This window comes from Citrus clementina, unplaced genomic scaffold (genome assembly GCF_000493195.1).
Source record: "Citrus clementina cultivar Clemenules unplaced genomic scaffold, Citrus_clementina_v1.0 scaffold_1, whole genome shotgun sequence".
In the NCBI taxonomy this organism is placed as follows: domain Eukaryota; kingdom Viridiplantae; phylum Streptophyta; class Magnoliopsida; order Sapindales; family Rutaceae; genus Citrus; species Citrus x clementina.
The window spans coordinates 23,807,353-23,826,584 of NW_006263303.1; the positions used below are offsets into that span (position 1 = coordinate 23,807,353).

General features: G+C 34.6%; 4 protein-coding genes across 5 annotated transcripts; 3 read left to right on the forward strand and 1 right to left on the reverse strand.

Moving 5' to 3' along the window:
* The first annotated feature begins 1,232 nt into the window (after positions 1-1,232).
* Positions 1,233-5,143, forward strand: LOC18055465 (calcineurin B-like protein 3). The gene is made up of 10 exons (XM_006452600.2): positions 1,233-1,361; positions 1,984-2,053; positions 2,145-2,290; positions 3,297-3,379; positions 3,544-3,603; positions 3,709-3,817; positions 3,962-4,014; positions 4,141-4,221; positions 4,323-4,435; positions 4,880-5,143. The coding sequence occupies exons 3-10, from the start codon at positions 2,176-2,178 to the stop codon at positions 4,935-4,937; spliced, it is 672 nt and encodes a 223-aa protein (XP_006452663.1). The 5' UTR covers positions 1,233-1,361; positions 1,984-2,053; positions 2,145-2,175; the 3' UTR covers positions 4,938-5,143.
* A 1,632-nt stretch (positions 5,144-6,775) lies between these two features.
* On the reverse strand, positions 6,776-9,892 carry LOC18055466 (heat shock cognate protein 80). Its single transcript, XM_006452601.2, has 3 exons — positions 9,581-9,892; positions 8,954-9,095; positions 6,776-8,850 (listed from the first exon to the last, which is right to left on the reverse strand). The coding sequence occupies exons 1-3, from the start codon at positions 9,704-9,706 to the stop codon at positions 7,016-7,018; spliced, it is 2,103 nt and encodes a 700-aa protein (XP_006452664.1). The 5' UTR covers positions 9,707-9,892; the 3' UTR covers positions 6,776-7,015.
* Positions 9,893-12,777: 2,885 nt separating this feature from the next.
* On the forward strand, positions 12,778-15,208 carry LOC18055467 (peptidyl-prolyl cis-trans isomerase FKBP16-1, chloroplastic). Of its 2 annotated transcripts, none has more exons than XM_024178155.1 (8): positions 12,778-12,874; positions 13,342-13,530; positions 13,684-13,718; positions 13,816-13,909; positions 14,081-14,141; positions 14,273-14,318; positions 14,721-14,791; positions 14,959-15,208. In XM_024178155.1, the coding sequence occupies exons 1-8, from the start codon at positions 12,816-12,818 to the stop codon at positions 15,034-15,036; spliced, it is 633 nt and encodes a 210-aa protein (XP_024033923.1). In that variant the 5' UTR covers positions 12,778-12,815; the 3' UTR covers positions 15,037-15,208. The 2 variants fall into 2 exon arrangements, with proteins under 2 accessions (XP_024033923.1, XP_024033924.1); XM_024178156.1 differs by having other exon boundaries at positions 13,345-13,530.
* Positions 15,209-15,614: 406 nt separating this feature from the next.
* LOC18055468 (protein transport protein SFT2) lies at positions 15,615-18,839 on the forward strand. Its single transcript, XM_006452606.2, has 4 exons — positions 15,615-16,167; positions 17,952-18,219; positions 18,331-18,435; positions 18,619-18,839. The coding sequence occupies exons 1-4, from the start codon at positions 15,953-15,955 to the stop codon at positions 18,727-18,729; spliced, it is 699 nt and encodes a 232-aa protein (XP_006452669.1). The 5' UTR covers positions 15,615-15,952; the 3' UTR covers positions 18,730-18,839.
* Positions 18,840-19,232: the final 393 nt, after the last annotated feature.

Genomic DNA, 19,232 nt, shown 5'->3' on the forward strand with positions numbered 1-19,232 from the left:
AAACACACACACACACACATAATAACTGATTCGCCTTTCTCACTGTCTCACACTCTCACTCTCTTCTCCTCTTCACAGTCTCACAGTTCACAGTTTCCGACACACACACACACACACGCACACACATTGCAAAAGCATAGTGGTAGCCGACAACACACTACCAGTCCATCGATGCAAAATGCAGACGCAGCCATCGACATAGCCTGTAGTTACCGTCAATCGGATCTGTTGCTCCACTCAAACCCGGCAACCCGAATCGTTTGAAATTTTAATGGTATATACTAATAATATATTATATATGATATGTTAATTGTTAATATGTTATTTTGTTAAATGTTAATAATAAAATTAAAAAAAAATTAAAAAATTTAGAGCTCGATGGATTAAATTCCCATAAACTTAGCGGTATTTACTAATAATTAAATTTTTAAACTCGATCCGATCCAATCCAATCCGAACAGAGGTCATAATTTCATATTTCATTCGGATGAAATTTTCCCCAACTTTGAAATTTGATGGAGTTAGACTCGAGCCTGATTTTCCCACCCTTAAATTTCGATAAGAGGAGAAATGGAGACTGACGGGTAAGGGCAGCAATCACCACATGCGCCTGCCTGGCAAGTAAGTACGTACTACATAGTAAAGACTTGTCGCAACTCGCAACTCCCCATCCCAAACTAAACATTTTCAATATAAACAAAACGTTCTTTCAATACACAGTTTTACATTCGTCGTTATGTTTGCTCTTATCATCTCGAAAATATTCCAAAAATGCCATTAAAATGATTTTTTTTTATAAATTAAAAATAAAAATTGTTCTTTTGTTAAATATTAACAGGTAATTGAGTCAGTTCTCCGATTAAGCGAGTGGGATCCAAATCTTAATGATTTAACACAAAAAAAAAAAAACTTCACTGATACATGTCATTCGTTGAGTCATGTATAAATTCTCAAATATATCATTTAAAATTAAATTTTGTTTATTATATATTAAATATTAATTAAGAAAGCAAGTGTGAAATAATCCTAATAGAGAAATTGTAAGGAGGGACGATAGCGTAAAATAGAGAAACTGTCCAACTCATCAATACGACGACGTGTCCGCCTGTAATTATCAAACCCATAGACAAATTAAATACCTTTTTCCATCAACGTCCTCATGTTATGATAAAATTAAATAAAATGAAAATAATTATTATTATTTTAATTTTAATATAAAAGCAGTAAAAAAATAAAAAATTATTAAACTCTGAATAATTCATCCATTGTCTGTCTTCAAAGAACTGCGTTCATTCACTCTCAAGGCTCAGCAGCAACACCACCCTCATCAATTCAAATTTTGTTCCTGCTTTCCCAAAAAGGTAACAGATAATTCTGTAATCGGTTTGTTTTCCCGAGAAAATCCGAGAGAAAATAATTTTCTTTTTTCTTTGCGATTTCTCGGCGGCCAATTCGAGTTCAGGTTGTTGCTAGATCTATTGATTAGTTTTCCGGATTTGGTTAATAGATTTTGAATCTTAATCTCTTTTAATTGGGACTTGAACTCGAATTGCATGATTGGATCTTAGATTGTTTAATTTTGCCATCTAATGCTCTAAAGTTTTGATTTTTATTATGATTGATTGCAGATAGATGGGGTGCTTGTGTAAAGTTTGTATTTTATTTTATAGCGATGAGTTGATTGTTGTATGATGTTTTATTTCATACAAAAACTTTGAAAGTTTTGATATTTTGGAAACTTCTTATTTGTAGTGTTATGTTTTGCTAATTGAATATGTAAATACTAAAATTCATTGCTGTAAGATTTGAGTTGTTGTTGCATCATTAAGAAAACTGTTGCTGTTGCTGTTGCTGTTGTTAATGCTGGTGTTTGAGACTGTATGTCATGACTGAAACATTTAGAATTATGTTTTCATATTATATTGCTTCTGTGTATCTTTGCTGCTGATGGAATATTGCTTTTGATTATGATTGTGAATACAGATATTGATTGGCAGGTATAACAACTTTTGGGAGTTGGACTTGCCGAGTACAAATAGGAAATGGTTAAAAGGTTTGTTCTGTTATTTGCGCTCTATAAACAGGTTTTTTTTGCTTTATGAAAACTGAATAGGATTTCTACTGTCTTATTATGTGTTGTGTAGGTATGGAGTGTTTTGATGTGCAGAAACTATCATGTTGCAGTGCATAGAGGGATTTAAGCATTTATTTGCTTCCCTATTGCAGTGCTGTGATACAAATCCGTCTAGGGGCCTCGAAGATCCTGAAATACTTGCGAGAGAGACAGTTTGTATGGCATCAACTTACTGTTTCTTCATGAGAATATGAGTGTATTTGTTTACTGCAAGCAGACCCGCGGTCTACACCATTACTTGTCCAGGCATCTCATTGCATGAGTTTTCTTGTGTGTTTATAAATGACTATTAGTTGCAGCTGTCCGAAGATATAACAAATATAGAAAAATTTGCTAGTTAGCTTATAATATCATTAGATTTAGCTTATAATATCATTAGATTTTATTTCATTATTAGATGTTACTCACACTAAGGCTGTGTTCACTAGTAGGATTAAGGAATCGGAACCCAGAATGTGAATGATTGATTGTGTTTGCTTGTTAAAGTGGGAGGGGTAATGGGAATGAAACATGAGGGGCCAACATGGTTCCCATTCCTTGAACTCTCCATTTAACCCCGTTGAATTTTCATAATCCCTAAATTGCCCTCAATTAAGTTTTGTCACTTTTGCATTTGGTCCCTGTAGAAGTTTTGTAATATTTGCAAATAGGTCCTTCATTATTTTATTATTATTATTATCATTGTAATTATTTATTAATGTCATTATTATATTAAAATTTATATATTTTGAATATTTATTAAAATTTATAAATTATTATTATTATTATTAACAATAATTATTTATTAAAATTTATAAATTATTATTATTATTATTAACAATAATTATTTTGAATAATGATAATGATAATCATAATTATTATAATAAGTAATGACAATAATCAATTAAGGTCATTTTAATAACTTACAATAATTCATTCCAACTCGAAGACAAAGTAAATGCATCAATAGTAAGGTAACTCATTTTGATTCCAATTCCTATAGGTTAGGTAAATAATTTATTATGATTCTCATTCTCTATTCCGATTCCAGTCCATTTCAATTCTTGTCCATTTTGATTACCAACTAGTAAATGCACCATAAACATGCTCAGTAGTTAATATGCATTTTAAAGCAACTATGGAACTTTGAATGAAATTTTTATTTTTATTGACTTGGATGCAGTTAGTGTAAGTGAAATCGAGGCACTGTATGAGCTCTTTAAGAAGATTAGCAGTGCTGTGATTGATGACGGTCTAATTAACAAGGTAACAATATGTATTTTAGACAGAAATTTGAATTTACTTTTTGTAATGTAATGTCTGATTTTCTTCATGCATATTTGATGATCGTTCATGTAGACATTCGGATGATTAGTTTTCCTTTAGCTTATTCCATAATTTGAGTTTGATTCTTTATAATCCTGTTTCAGGAAGAGTTCCAGTTAGCATTATTCAAGACAAACAAAAAAGAGAGCTTGTTTGCTGATCGGGTACTAGTAACTGTTGTTTGTTTGATTTTCAAAAAGTTTACTTTTCAATATCATAATGTTGGTTGAATACTATGAGTACTGTAATGTATTGCTAATTGATTGCAGGTTTTTGACTTATTTGATACAAAGCACAATGGAATACTAGGGTTTGAAGAGTTTGCTCGTGCTCTTTCTGTTTTCCATCCAAATGCCCCAATTGATGATAAAATTGAGTGTGGGTTTAATCCATTAACTAATTTTCTTTATGCGATTTACTTGCTTTATGCTAAACTTGAGCTTCTAAAAGGATGTCAAAATCTAGATTTTGTACTTCATTTTCAGCTATTCATTCTGTTAGTTATTTGGTATTCCGTTGCAGTCTCTTTTCAACTATATGATCTCAAGCAGCAAGGTTTTATTGAGAGGCAGGAGGTAAATATTTTGATTTCTGGGTGATCTTAAATCATCCGGAATTTGATTTTGTTATTTGATTTATTAATTTATTTTTTTCTTTCTTTTAGACATTTCAGCTTTTTCATTTGACTTTTCCCCTTATAGGTGAAGCAAATGGTGGTAGCTACACTTGCAGAATCTGGCATGAATCTTTCGGATGACGTTATAGAAACTATAATTGATAAGGTCCTTCCCAACCTGCTTTGATTTGTTCAAAAGTTTTTGTCATTCTGCTGTCCTTTTAAGGTGTGAATATGTTCACATTATGAACTTTAACTTTGTTTCAGACCTTTGAAGAAGCTGATACAAAACATGATGGGAAGATCGACAAGGAAGAGTGGAGAAGCCTTGTTTTGCGTCATCCATCACTTTTGAAGAATATGACCCTCCAGTACCTCAAGTGAGTTTAATTAAAAATTGTTTTTACTTCTGTCTCAGCATTAAGAAAATACTTGCTGGCCATCAGGGAATTCTGAGAGAGACTTACTATCACTGCTTTATGCATTCCGGAGCCTCAATATATCTCTGTTCTCAGCATTGTCGATATTTTTAAGTGCGTGGCCTAAAAATGTGATATTGGCACTAATGGCCTTCACATTCCTGTAGATTTTATTCATGCGGATTAAAACTTGATGCTCATGTATTAACATGGGAAAGCAGATTTAATGTATTGAACCTGAAACTGTTGCAAAGGACATAGTTGTAATTTTAACATAGATAAATTATTGCAAGTTCCTTTTTAGAATTGTGAAATTAATTTGCAAGAGACTACAATTGGATTGGGTTGGTTTGTGCAAAAGCGGCTTTTGGTATGGTTGATTCTGATTCTAATATCCTTGTGCAGGGACATCACAACAACGTTCCCGAGCTTTGTGTTCCATTCAAGAGTTGAAGATACCTAAACTAGGGAACGGTTAGAGCTCAAGAGAGATTGTTATTTTTATGTTTTGTTTATTTATAGACAACATGGCTCTCTCGTGCGTGATTGTGAAGGGCATGGGAGAGTGTTGCTTCTGCATCGTATTGGTATTGGTTTCTTTTTTGGGGATGTTTGTTTTTGTGTATTTAGTATTAAATACTAGAGTTCTACCCGCTTATCATTATCTGTCTTTTGATCTCTTCTATCTGAAGTCCAGCAGTTTGCGTGTTTTGTTTGCTTGTTTTCTTGTGTTCAATATTAGACCTGAAATAAAAGAAACTATGTACGGTGCAGGCCTGTAGATAAATATGTGCTTAGGTGTTTGGTTGGAAAGAGAGGAAGGGGGAGGGGAAAGAAATTTAAATTCTTTTTTGATTTCTGACAGCAGGCCATAATTTATAAAAATTTAATTTTCATTAAAATTTAATGTATATCATAATGTGGAATTTATATTTCAAACTGATGAGTGAGGAATTTAATTCTCTTCTATTAGAAGTTAAAACATCCAAAATTATCCGTTCAATTTTTTATTACCTTGTTTAATATTATCAACTAATTATTATTATTTATAATTTATTTTATCAATTTAATTTTGTAGAGAATTAATTTTATATTAATAAAAATTAAAGTAACAATTTTAACAATTTAATAAAATCATTTTATTTATTTAATTAATTTACAAAAATAGAAAATTTAAATTTAAATCATTGGAAAATTGGCGTTGCTGTAGTCAGATAGTTGTTGTCGTCGTCGTCATCGCTAGCGCATGGGACATCACTGCTGGAACCATTAGATTCATCGGCCAACGATCAATGTCCTCGTATTATTGTAGAGGTGAAAAAATGAATTTATTTTCTTTAAATTCAGTTAAAAAGGTTTGAAATTTTTCTTTTCCTAATTCGAACAAACATAAAGTGTTTCATTCGCATAAGTTGCTTCAATCTATACATCATCAATTTCTAATAATTTTCAAGCTGAAATAACATGGTGTGGTGATGGTGGCGGTGATTGCAGCAACTTTTTTTTTTCAAATAAAATTTTAAAATTATAATATATTAATTAAGAAATTATTTATATTATGTCATAATTTATTTAGAAACAAATTAAATTAAATTAATTATAAAATAAAATTATGTTTTTTTACAAGTAAAATAAAATTATGTTAATAAACTTTTTAAATAGATTTTAATTATAAATACATTTATATTATTTAAAATGATTATATATATATATAATGAATTTATTTTTTAACTTTTTGAATTACATTTATGATAAATATTGAAAGTTTCACACTAAAAGGTAAAATTATCCAAATAAAAAATAAGATATTTTCTTTATTTATATAATTTTGTAACAAATCAACATTTAAAAAAATTTCAATATACTTTTCTCTATTTTCTTTCACTTTCCTCTCCCTTCAATTGCTTACTTTTCTTCAATCAAACACCGCTATGTTAATGCTTTAGGCCGGACAAAAAATCAAATATGATCCCACACAGAGATTGAATGAATAAACCTCAAATATGACAAAAACAATGCAATTTCACCAAATTACACCATTTCGCATCGAAAAGCATTGTCTAGTTTAGTTCTTCGATGATGGCCTACCACCCTGCCCCTCCATGGGGACCACAGAAACGCAAAGCCGGCTACACTAGTAGGCGTCTTGAACTTGCATAAGACCAGCTAGCAAACATGGTTTGTGTTCAAGGCCAATGGCCCAAGCTTTGAAGCATCCAAAGATTGCACATTGCCCCCCTCGGCGCTACACATGACCAACAATAACATGCTTGAATCAAAGCTAGAAACTAAAAATCAATGTTACCAAGAATATAAACTGGCCGCATTAAGATAACTATATCAAATAAGATAGATTCGGAAACAGCATACTTTTTAAGCATTTGCAAAACAATAAAACAAAACCTCCACCAAAGAGGGAAAATAAAAATATAAAAGCACTACTCCCACAGTACTACCACCACAGAACGCATAACAAAAAGAAACTACCTAGTTAAAAGAGTTTCATGAAAAAAGACTACTATAGCAGACTATTATAGCTTCTTAATCAACTTCCTCCATCTTGCTGCCCTCAGCATCGTCAGCAGCATCCTCCAATGGTGGCATGTCAGCATCAGCATCACCAGCATCCTCCTCGATGCTCAGCCCGAGTTTCAACATCCTGTGGATTCTGTTGCCGAAAGTGTTAGGGTCATCAAGGCTGAAACCAGAAGTGAGGAGAGCAGTCTCAAAGAGCAGAAGGACAAGGTCCTTCACAGACTTGTCATTCTTGTCAGCATCAGCCCTCTTCCTGAGCTCCTCCATGATGGGGTTCTCCGGATTGATCTCCATGGTCTTCTTGCTGGACATGTAACCAGCCATGCTGTTGTCTCTCAAGGCCTGAGCCTTCATGATCCTCTCCATGTTGGCTGTCCATCCATACTCACCAGTCACCAAACAGCAGGGTGAGTCAACAACACGGTCAGACACCACAACCTTCTCGACCTTGTCACCCAAAACATCCTTGATCACCTTGCAGAGACCCTCAAATTTCTCCTTCAAGGTTTCCTTCTTCTTCTTCTCATCTTCACTCTCGTCAAGCTTGAGACCTTCTTTGGTTGCTGAGACAAGCTTCTTTCCCTCAAACTCCTTGAGCTGACCAACAGCGTACTCATCTATGGCATCAACCATGTAGAGCACTTCATAGCCCTTCTTCTTGAGCTTCTCAAGAAATGGGGAGTTCTCAACAGCCTTCTTGCTCTCACCAGTGATGTAGTAGATATCATTCTGGCCTTCCTTCATTCTGGTCACATAATCCTTCAAGCTAGTCAACTCATCACCACTCTTGGTGGAATGGTATCGGAGCAGCTCAGCAAGCTTGGTCTTGTTGGTGGAGTCCTCATGGATACCAAGCTTTAGGTTCTTAGAGAATGACTCATAAAACTTGTTGTAATCTTCCTTGTTCTCAGCAATCTCTTGGAAGAGCTCAATGCACTTCTTCACCAAGTTCTTGCGGATGACCTTCAAGATCTTGTTCTGCTGGAGTGTTTCTCTTGAGATGTTAAGAGGGAGATCCTCGGAATCAACAATACCCTTAACAAAACCAAGGTATTCGGGGATCAACTCCTCACAGTTGTCCATGATGAAGACACGGCGGACGTAGAGCTTGATATTATTGGGCTTCTTCCTTGTGTCAAAGAGATCAAAAGGTGCCCTCTTGGGAACAAAGAGGATAGCCTTAAACTCAAGCTGGCCCTCAACTGAGAAGTGCTTCACAGCCAAGTGCTCCTCCCAGTCATTAGTCAGACTCTTGTAGAAGGCAGCATACTCTTCTTTTGTAATCTCCTCAGGTTTCCTCATCCAAATGGGTTTCTGCTTGTTCACCAATGACCACTCATGGGACACCTCCTTGATCTTCTTCTTCTTCTTCTCTTCCTTCTCTTTCTCTTCATCAACATCCTCAACTTTACCCTCCTCATCCTTCTTTTCTTCCTCGTCCTCATCATCAGAAATCTCCTTCTCAGTGGTCTTCTCAATCCAGAGGGAAATTGGGTAACTAATGAACTCAGAGTGCTTCTTAATCAAATCCTTCAAACGGCGCTCCTCAAGGTACTCAAGTTGGTCTTCCTTGAGGTGGAGAGTGATCTTTGTACCGCGGCCAAGAAGCTCACCAGAAGTGTCCCTGGTAACAGTGAATGATCCACCGGCCTGAGACTCCCAGATGTACTGCTCATCATCGTTGTGCTTGGCGGTAACAATAACCTTCTCAGCAACCAAGTAAGCTGAGTAGAAACCAACACCAAACTGACCAATCATGCTCACATCCGCCCCAGCAGCCAATGCCTCCATGAACTCTTTGGTCCCAGACCTAGCAATTGTACCAAGGTTGTTCACCAAATCTGAAGACAACATTAAAAAAAAAAAAAAATTATTGTTAGCCAAATACACTACATTGAAACCCACCTCGATACTATGTAGTCAGTGACACAGACAAATACTCACCAGCCTTAGTCATGCCAATACCACTGTCAATAATAGACAATGAGTTGTTGGTCTTATCAGGGATAATGTGAATGAAAAGCTCTGGTTGGGCATCTAGCTTGCTCTTGTCTGTCAAGCTTTCAAATCTGATCTTATCCAATGCCTGTTCATTATATTTAGGCCAGCAAAATTAATTAGCAGCCCGTAAACACAGAGTCCAAATAAATACACGTAAGTTCAACCAAAACAAAAGCATAAACAACCGAAAAAAAAAAAAGAGAAAACCTAAAATGTTTGCCCAGGTTTCTTCTATATAACACTCAAAATCTCAATTCAAAACAACCAGCAAAATTTTATCCGCCCAATATCAAGCTTGGTCATGCTTAAGCTACTTTGTTCAACACTAAAAAAAATCCTGAAAAAAGGACGCTGCTTTGTTGCTACTTTTAACCAGGAATCAACTTTGAGAGAATTAATCAAATTATAAACAGAAACACAGATCCACAAACTACATTGAACCACACAACAGAATATTAATTAAAACAGACAACTAAAAGATAATGATCATTCTTAGCATAAATACAAAAATCAAATCCATAAAAACGAAGTAGAAAAAAAATTCAAGGGTTCTATAAGAAAGATACATACATCGGAGGAGTTGCTGATGAGCTCACGAAGAAAGATCTCCTTGTTACTGTAAAAGGTGTTGATGATCAAACTCAACAACTGGTTGATCTCAGCCTGAAAGGCAAACGTCTCTGTCTCTGATGCCATCGAAACGACCTGCCGTTCAACCAAAAAACGATCTCTTCTGAGTTATAAACAAGGGTTTTTGGAAGCGAACGAGAGACAGAGAGAGAGAGAGAAAAAACGCAGAGAGTTAGTGAGGCTGAAGAGCCCGTGAAAGCGAGCGTTATATAGAAGCCTTTGGGTTAGGGTTTCTACATTCTAGATCCTTCTATTTCGATTTTATTTATTGACGTCTTGTTTTTTTTTAATTTTCTCTTTAATTTTCTTTTTGAGTTGCCGAGTCAGCCGATTTGTTGATTTCACATTGGGGTTTAGCCGGTTGCCACGTGTGTGGTTGGCCGCGGTTGTGGTGTTTCGTTGTTCAATCGCGTTTGTTTGTGAGATTGTTGGCTGACCGTCGGGGGATGTTATGAGGAATATCTACGCGCTTTATTCTTGCCTTCGAGGAAACGCTGCGTTTGAGTCAAGTCTCCTAAGGCCTCTTTAAGTCGTCTTTAGATTTCTTGTTATTTTTGTTGTTATTCGAATAGGATTTATATATTACTTGTTAGAGGAGTAGATTTCCATTTCTTTTATTAAAAGTTTAACTTTTAATTTCCTGTTCAATCACAACAAAAGGAAATAACTTGTATGCTTACCATAAATTTCTGTATAAAATGAAGATTTTATCGAATCAATAACATAATGTAAAGAATTCTCAATCTCGATTCTTGAATTGAATTCGTTGAAAAATTTTCATCTTCTGAGCTACCTTTAATTATTCTTTCTAACACTATGATAATGCAAATTTTTATTACTAACATCATCATTAGGGATTTGTCAAATATTTGAAAATCACACAATGATGATATATATTTCTCTCGAGCACACGGCCGCGAAGGCAATTGTGACCCACCCAAAATTTTAGAAATTTTTTAAATAAATCCTTCTAAATAGATTTATTCACAATGTTGTTAATTGTTATGAATATTCTCAATAATATTTTAATTTTTCTTTGTACTCGTTCATTTCTTCATGTCAACCTCAACTCATTTCTCTATAAATCTCTCTCACTCTTTATTATTTAATTTTGGATAAATTTTATAATACACATAATGTTTCACTTGACAATATGATATGAAATCGACTTAAGATAATTGGACATGTGGTGCTATATTCAGTGGCGGATCTAGAAAAATAATTTACCGGGGGCTAAATTACATAATAGTAAAATTTGAAAATTAAAACTTTGAATGTATAAAATATTTACTAATATATTTATAACTGTTCTCGACGTATTTTTAAGAACAGAAAAATATTTGTAGTGATGACCTATTATTATTTTTAATTATAGTGTAGACTTTTATAATTCTAAAAGTTAAAGTTTAAATTTTGTGAGTTTATAAATTTATAGGGTCAATTTTAATAGATTTAATGAGGGCTAATTAGAAATCTTAAATATTTTTTATTTTATTCTTAGATTTTATTTTTTTTTCCAGTGGGGACTACTTCACATACCGCATCCACCCCTGCTCACTTATATCTTAGAACACTGTTTAATTCCCTTTTTCCTTTATCTCTCTAAAATTTTAGAATTTTAAAAATAAAAATTTTCAAATTACTCCTCTCATAAATTGACCATCTTTAAATTAAACCTCAAATTTTTTAAAATTTTAAGTTACCCTTTTATTTAAAAGGTAAGAGAAAAAAAAAAGAAAGTGATTTAAAAATAGTTAATTCACAAAAGAAGTAATCTAAAATTAACCACTTTAAAAAACTAGAGATAATAATTAATAAATGCTTTCTCTCTCTTCAATATCTCATTCCAATCATTTTTTCCTCTCTTTTCAATCTTCATCTCAAATCTAATTAACTGCCATTTTTTAAACCTGGTAAAGAATAAGAAGATTTTTTATGATGAAAATGATTTTGTTGCCAGCATACTTGTGCTCTGTTGTTACAGTCCCACCTTTTTCGTTGGATTGCAACCATAGCCATTGGTTTGCTGTATCGTCATGAATGAATTGAGAAAACAGAGAACCCATGTGGATGTTTGAGTCAAAGATTAAAACAATATCGAAGCTAAGTCATCTTAAAGGAAATTTTGATCGTGACAAGGGGAATCAATGGCCAATAAAAAAGATGGCTTTTTTTTTTTATTTTATCATTGTCAACAATTTATCTCAATCGGTTGAGTTCTATTAAGGGGTTTTTTTTTTTTTTAATAAACAGTTATGGGTCTGTTTAATTAGTCTTCTTTGATGATAGAAAACATACAAAAGACAAAATTAAATGCCTGAATTTTATTTTTAATCCTAAAATTAAAGAATGCCATTTACAATACAATCATCTCAAGTTCAATTTCAATTTAATGTTATGATTTATTTAAATCACATCAATAGTTTATGATTCTTTTCCTTCGTTATTTTCTAAATCAAATGCTTAACAAATTGCGGGCCAAGAGCCAACTCCGTTTTTTTTTTTTTAAAAAAAAATTATTAAAATCTAATTAATGATAAATTCTCATTCACTCTTTTTTTTTTTCATCTACATTGATAAACTTTTCAGTGAAATACGTACATATTATTTTTTTAAAAATAATTTTAATATGGCCCTCTTTAAAAAGATATAGTAATTAAGTCCTTCACTAAAAAAACATTTTGGCCCTCCCGAATAAAACTCCTGACTTCGCCCTTGTGAGCATAGCTAAGAAATTTACGTCAACTGTCAAAATATGGGTAACTTCTACTCACACCTATAAATATTTAGAGTCGATAATTGTTATTCAATGGAGGACTAAAAAGTCATTTTCTCATAATCTGAAAGTGTCTTCGGCAGCTCGCTGATGGCGGGGTGACAAACTTTTGCATTAGTCAAAATTACAACAATTATTATATAATAATGAAATTAGAGAACCGATCTCTAATTGCAATCACTCTATTTTTTAAGTCCCCTCTAGTGTCTAGAATCAAGCCCAATATGTTAACCATAGTATCGTTAACAGACAATCACAGCCCAACACACCCTGCACCGTAACTTCCTCGGACCACTTGAAAGTACACCCATTTATCCACTACAATCAACTGACAACCAACTCAACTTTTTTTTTCTTTTTTTTTTCCAAGGAAAATTCCAGTTGTGTGTCTCTCCGGTCATGGGAACTCTGGCAATTCAGGCATCACTGCTCTTCCCGTGTGCTTCTAAATCTTCAAGGTAAGTAATAGAACAGTCTTTTCTTCATTTACAGTTCTTGGTTTTAGTTGCTTATGTAGAAAATTTGTTTAACTTGTCCATAATTATCAGTCACTTTTGCATATTCCAATTGTGCAAATCCTTCATATAATGTTAATAATTCTTAAGCAAAATTTTTGTTATAAGAGGCTGTAATAAAACTTTAGGGGAGCAAGATTTTGGCATCTGGGTATCGTAGAGTTGCCTTGCTGTCCCCAGATGACCTCAATGAGAACACGGGACTAGTGTGAGTTCAAAATGTGATGATATCCCTCTCTTTATTATGGTCTGATAAACTGATCAAATGGTGCCTTCTGGTATTATCTTAGGTGCTTCATTTATATTGGGAGCAGTTTGTATATTGTGGTGGGATATCAATTTTGCAGGCATATTCATGTTTTTAGCTAGTGTATTTATTTGACCGTGTTGTTATTTTGGCACTATGACAGCAGCATAAAAGGAGGACGACCCAATGGTGGCGTGAGTCAGAATTTGTTTGCCAAATTCTCTTCATTAACAGTCAAAAGATTGCCAAGGAGGACGCTTTTGCAGTTTATTGGATTCAGTTCCATGGTATTACATGTAAATCCTGATTTTGATGCACCAATGCCAGATATGAAGGAACCTGAAGCAATTCGGTAAGATGTTGTATGTTTTAGCTTTCTTTTCATGTTCATATTTTGAATTTTTAGTTAATTAATCTTGGTAAATAAGAAGGTTATGTCGGGCTTCAATAGATGCTTTCTAGTATTTACTAATATAAGGTTGTTATTGTTGTCTGAAGTGTCCAGGACATTAAAGCTTGCCAGTGGAGTACGAATTCAAGGTATAACTTTCTCAAATATGTTAGTTTATTGATTATGATGAGAATTTGATAGACATTTGTTAAATCAATTAGTGTTACTTCTCGGTTTTATTTCCAGAGATTATTGAAGGGGAAGGACCTGAAGCTAGTGAAGGAGACATAGTTCAATTAAATTACGTATGCAGACGTTCAAATGGATATTTTGTACATAGGTAATTGCATAAATCATGCTGGTGATTTTAATAGTACTCGTTTGGAGGATGTGTCTCTAGATTATAGTCCTGAGTCTTACTATGATAAGATTTGCTTTAATGCTACACCTGCACACTACTTATTCTGCTATATATACAATCCACATCTGCAAACTATCTGTTTAAATGCAGTACCGTGGATCAATTCAGTGGAGAAAGTGCACCTGTGATACTTCCTTTGGACGAGAACAAGGTTAGCACCTTTCCCATTTTAACAGATTGGAGCGTAAAGAACTTCATTGAAATTGTTCAACAAATATTTATCAGAATCGTTGCTTTTCTTGTCTAGCATGTGTTGATAACATTATTTGCACAATTTGACAGATTATAAAGGGCCTTAAGGAGGTTTTGGTCGGGATGAAGGTTGGAGGTATGTAACAGAGATTTTAGATCCTATGTTTGCGGGGTTGATTTTCCACCAAAGTTATTAACCAATTCTTGAAGGGCTGAATTGTTACTTTGCTGCAGACCATTTAAAATTAATTATTTTATTCTTTTCAGTTGCCCATATTTTCTACGGGTTATGTTTCTTTTGCCATTCATCACATTTTCTGTGGAACTTTTGCTACATGTCCCTTTCTTTCTGTCAGACCTGGCTATGAAGAAAAATGAGTTCTACATCCAAGAAAAATACTGACCAAAAAAGTTGTATCATTTCATTTTTGTATTGATATGGAATTTCCAATTCATCATGGTAACAATTGTTTGTGTTTTTTATATGAGTTATTTCTGCTTAATAAATTTAATCAAATGACGTTTACATCTTTCACAGGAAAGAGAAGAGCATTGATACCGCCCTCCGTGGGATACATCAATGAAAACTTAAAACCTATCCCTGATGAGGTTTTGCCTTCGTTTAACTCTCTGAAACTTTGATTTCCAGCGGACTTTTGCATTCCTGATGTTTGGTTTTCCTTTTCACCTTTTGTTTCTTTTCTTTTCTGACAAGCAGAAGAAATCTTGTTGGTAAAGTTAACTGATACCATTACATTTGTGGTTATCTACTGCAGTTTGGCCCTCGTCGAAGCCTTTTGTCTCATGCAAATGAGCCTTTGATATTTGAGGTGCAGCTCTTGAAAGTACTATGAGTTCATTTATGACATATTCATCCAAGTTCTTCTTCGGATTCGTTTCTTTGTTGCTTTGATTACATTACTTGAACTCCCACACTGTTCATTCATTCTCATCATAGATGTGTTCTATGACTATTACTACTATACATGTTTATACATTTTTGTTTCTTCACTGTGAGAACCATGTTGTTCACCTTCAGGCAAACAGCTTATTCAGATTGTTTCTGCTGAAAATTTGCTGCAGCATATAGAATTTGAAGAACATTTTACAAGTGCAGATGATGCAAAAACACAACAGATAATCGCAGATTAAATGAAATCGAAAAAAACTGTTCATCATTGTGTTTATGAATGTAACTGTTCAGAAGCTACTTGAAAAAGTAAAAATTTGTTCACCATTTTGTCCAATGGATTGATAACAAGAGAAAACTACTCACAATTATGTATCTTTTTCCAAGTTAATATTCAAGCGGATTCATTAGTTGTATGTGTAATGCAACACTGAATCATGTGCCACCAATCCTTAGTTTCATAGCAGTTTAAAGTGAACTAACAATTTTATTTTTATTAATTAGTACTTTCTTGAAATAATTTTACACAAGGCGGACGTTATAATATGCGACGGAATGCTGTCAAAAAAATTTAGTGGCAATGAAATTTTGATCCACATCCCGACGCGGGTCCAGATTTCACCCTGAATAATCTATACAATTCCAGCAAACCGGCGTCGTATCATTCTTCCCCTGAAAAATAACTTTCCTTAATTTTCAAGCTTTGTTGCAACGGCAATGATACTTCCAAGCACAAACCCAGACACTCAATTTTTCCCACCAGCAGAAAGATTATAACTGATACCACCCGACCACCCCAAAGATTTAAAAAAGGATAATCAAATATTTCTTTACCTGCGAGGTTTTTATTTGGTGAGCAAATGCAAAAAATGGCACAGGGTTGGTTCTCACAGAGCAGCGGCACCGAAGATCAGCTCCAGAAAACGACGTCGTCCTCCTCATCCTCTTTACTGGCCGATTGGAACTCGTACGCTGCCACACGAGACCCTGACGATGGGTCCGGGTTGGCTTTCGGGTTCGATATTGAATCAGCTGTTAGGTCCGCTAATGATACGGTCTCCGGCACCTTTAATGTGTAAGGAAAAATTGGTCTTGGTTCCTGTTACCGTAGTTGCTCATTACTTTTCCCATTATCCTTATGCTTGAATTTGATCTTGGGTATTTGGGTTTGGATAATATAGAGTTATTGGGATTTGGTTAGTTTTCTCCATTTCTTGCAGAGAATTAAGCTTTATGTGTATCAGCTGCATTAAGTGTATTCACTATTTGATTTGGTTTGCTGAATTTGATGATGGGTACTTGGATCTATGGATTTTGGGGTTCAGGGTTTGGGATTTATTGGATTTTTGGTTCTTTATGTTACATGTACAGATTTAATACCTGGTGGGGGTTTTAGGGTGTGTTGATTTGTTACTGGATTTAGGTTGTGTTTATGGAAGTGGTAATGGGAAATGCTCGCTGAGTAGCTGAATTTTGCTATGGGGATTCTGTTGATGCATAGTGTGATGTTACAGAAGTATTTATGGTGATTTCTTTATGCTGATGTTAGATGATTTGAGCTCCTTAAAGAGAGAGTGTAAAACTAAACTCGTATTTGATAGTACAATGAAGAACAGTTAATTCCTTTAGTGGTTTAAAAGCATTAAATGGATACCACTGTACCTTGTTTGTCTTGAATCTAGATTAAGTAGCAAGTGAATGTGGGAATTAGGAGTTTGGTTATGCTATCAGCTGGTCTTTGTTCCAAAAGACATGTTTGTGTTGACTGGAAGGGCAGTATTTCACCATTCTAAAGTTGTTAATTAATATTTCTCACAATTCAAAACTAAGACATATCTGTGTCCAGTGGAAGGGACAATATTTTATGACGTTTCTGTTATTTGTTTGTCCTTTAATGATGCTCTGTAGGTGTGGTTAATTCTCTTTCTCTCCGTTCCTCATCTAAGCAGTTAGGCAAGACTTGAACCTAAGAACAATCTAAAATACAGTCTAGTCCCTTAACTACATGAGTTAAACCCTAGTAGGAAATGCTTACAACCTGAATTATGTGGTGTCGATTTGAAGCTGAAAATAAACATGACTAACCTTTTCATAGGGTGTTGTGATTGAAGCTAGCTGATGGGCTTTTGGATCCAGATGTGATATTGTGGAGGATGTGCCAATTGTCAATTCTACTGGGTCCTTTGGGTGGAAGGTATTTAAGCAAGTTGAAAAGACAAACTTAAAGTAGGTGGAATACTTCATTCCGTGTAAAGGCATTGACATTGAGATAATGCAGACAGGGAAGGATCTATGATTGATGCAGAAGTTATTCTGGGATTTAATTTCGGTTTATGTGACTTCACAATGACTGTGGTGACTTACGATATTCATGCTTAGCCTAGACTATTTTAATTATGCAATGTGCATGGTAACTGCAAGTGTGGAATGGTGATTAAGTTCTAATAAATCACGATTTGAAAAGGATTTTCATTTCAATCTTGTTTCATTTCTTTGTAGTACTTTAAACTCTTGCTAAGAAATAAGCATTATCATCCTTGAAGTTTTCATTATTAGAAAAGGAACTTAAAGCAACAACATTCTAGAATTTGGATGGTGTGGCTACAAGTGGGAGAAAGACATGTTAGGGTGGAATCTTGAATAAGACATGTTAGGGTGAAATCTTGAATCAGAGGTTTACACACCAATTTGAGCTTCCCTGGTGAAATAGGCAGTTTAGCTCTATTAGCTCAGCTCGTTCTGGCAGCTCAGGCAGTTCGAATAGCTCGGCTTGCCTTGCAATAGTTATAAATCCAGATTCTTATATATATTCTTAGTTATGTGTCCTGATAACAATCTTATCTAGAGTTTCTTTATCAGGGTTTCAAAAGGAGTTAGAGATCTACCTGGGAATCTTCAGTCCGCCACCAGCACTGTCCCTTCTGGAAAAGCCCTTATGTATTTTGGCTTGTTTCTGGCTAGTGGGGTGTTCTTCATTTTCATCGCATTTACCATGTTCCTTCCAGTCATGGTGCTGATGCCTCAGAAATTTGCTCTCTGCTTTACCGTTGGATGTGGCTTTATAATTGGGTCATTCTTCGCTCTTAGGGGTCCAAAGAATCAGCTAGCTCACATGTCATCAAAAGAGGTACCTAATGCTATATTGAACTTGCCTTCAAATTCATCTTCTTTATTCAATTGTGCATATCTGATGCTTTCTTTTCTTTTCCTTTTACCTCCTGTTTAACTACGTATCCAGAGACTTCCATTTACATTGGGATTCATCGGCAGTATGGCAGGCACCATATATGTTTCCATGGTGCTTCACAGCTACATTCTTTCTGTGCTCTTCTCTGTTATTCAGGTATGAAATACTGCTTCCGTTATAATACACCATTTTCATGTTCCTTCAAATAAAAGAGCAGTTGATTTGTAATTTATCTGAATTTGCCCAAATATCTTCTGCCTATTCATCGGATAAAAGTTTCTGTTCACATTAAATTCAAATATACTATCTAATGTTTGGATTGGTGTTTCTGTGCATTAGGTTCTAGCGCTTGCATACTATGCTATTTCCTATTTCCCTGGTGGCTCTGCAGGGATGAAATTCCTCTCTTCTGCTCTTACCTCTTCAGTAATGAGATGTTTTGGGAGGTGACCTTGGTGCAACTTTTGGGGATGTTGCACCATGTACATTACTCATCTTCTGAATGATTGAATTGAAAATATAGATTAAAGGCAACAAGAATTTTCCCGAATTTTGTTCAATTGTGCTATGATCGTCTTTTCGTTTCCCATTTCACAGATGCCGGTCTGAGATTGTTCTTTCTTAATGTGGATGGATGAGCACATGCTGTATGAATTGTTAGTTTTTTTTTTTTTCCTTTTAAGTTTCTCAAGGGTGTGAAAGATGGGGTGTGTACTTTTTATCAGTTTTGCAATAGTCTGTGCGTAAGAATTTCGAGGAAGGAATATTGAAACTGGCTCTGGACTCTGGAATCCTGTTGAAACTGGCCTGTAAAATGAAAATACAGATTCCTTGGCAGTAATTTCATTTTCGTGGTAATCTTCTCGGTTTCCATTTTAATTGACTAAAGCAGTTCCTGGCCCTTGTTTTTGATAAAATGTTCAACGCAATCAACGTCAGCTACATTGGCTTTT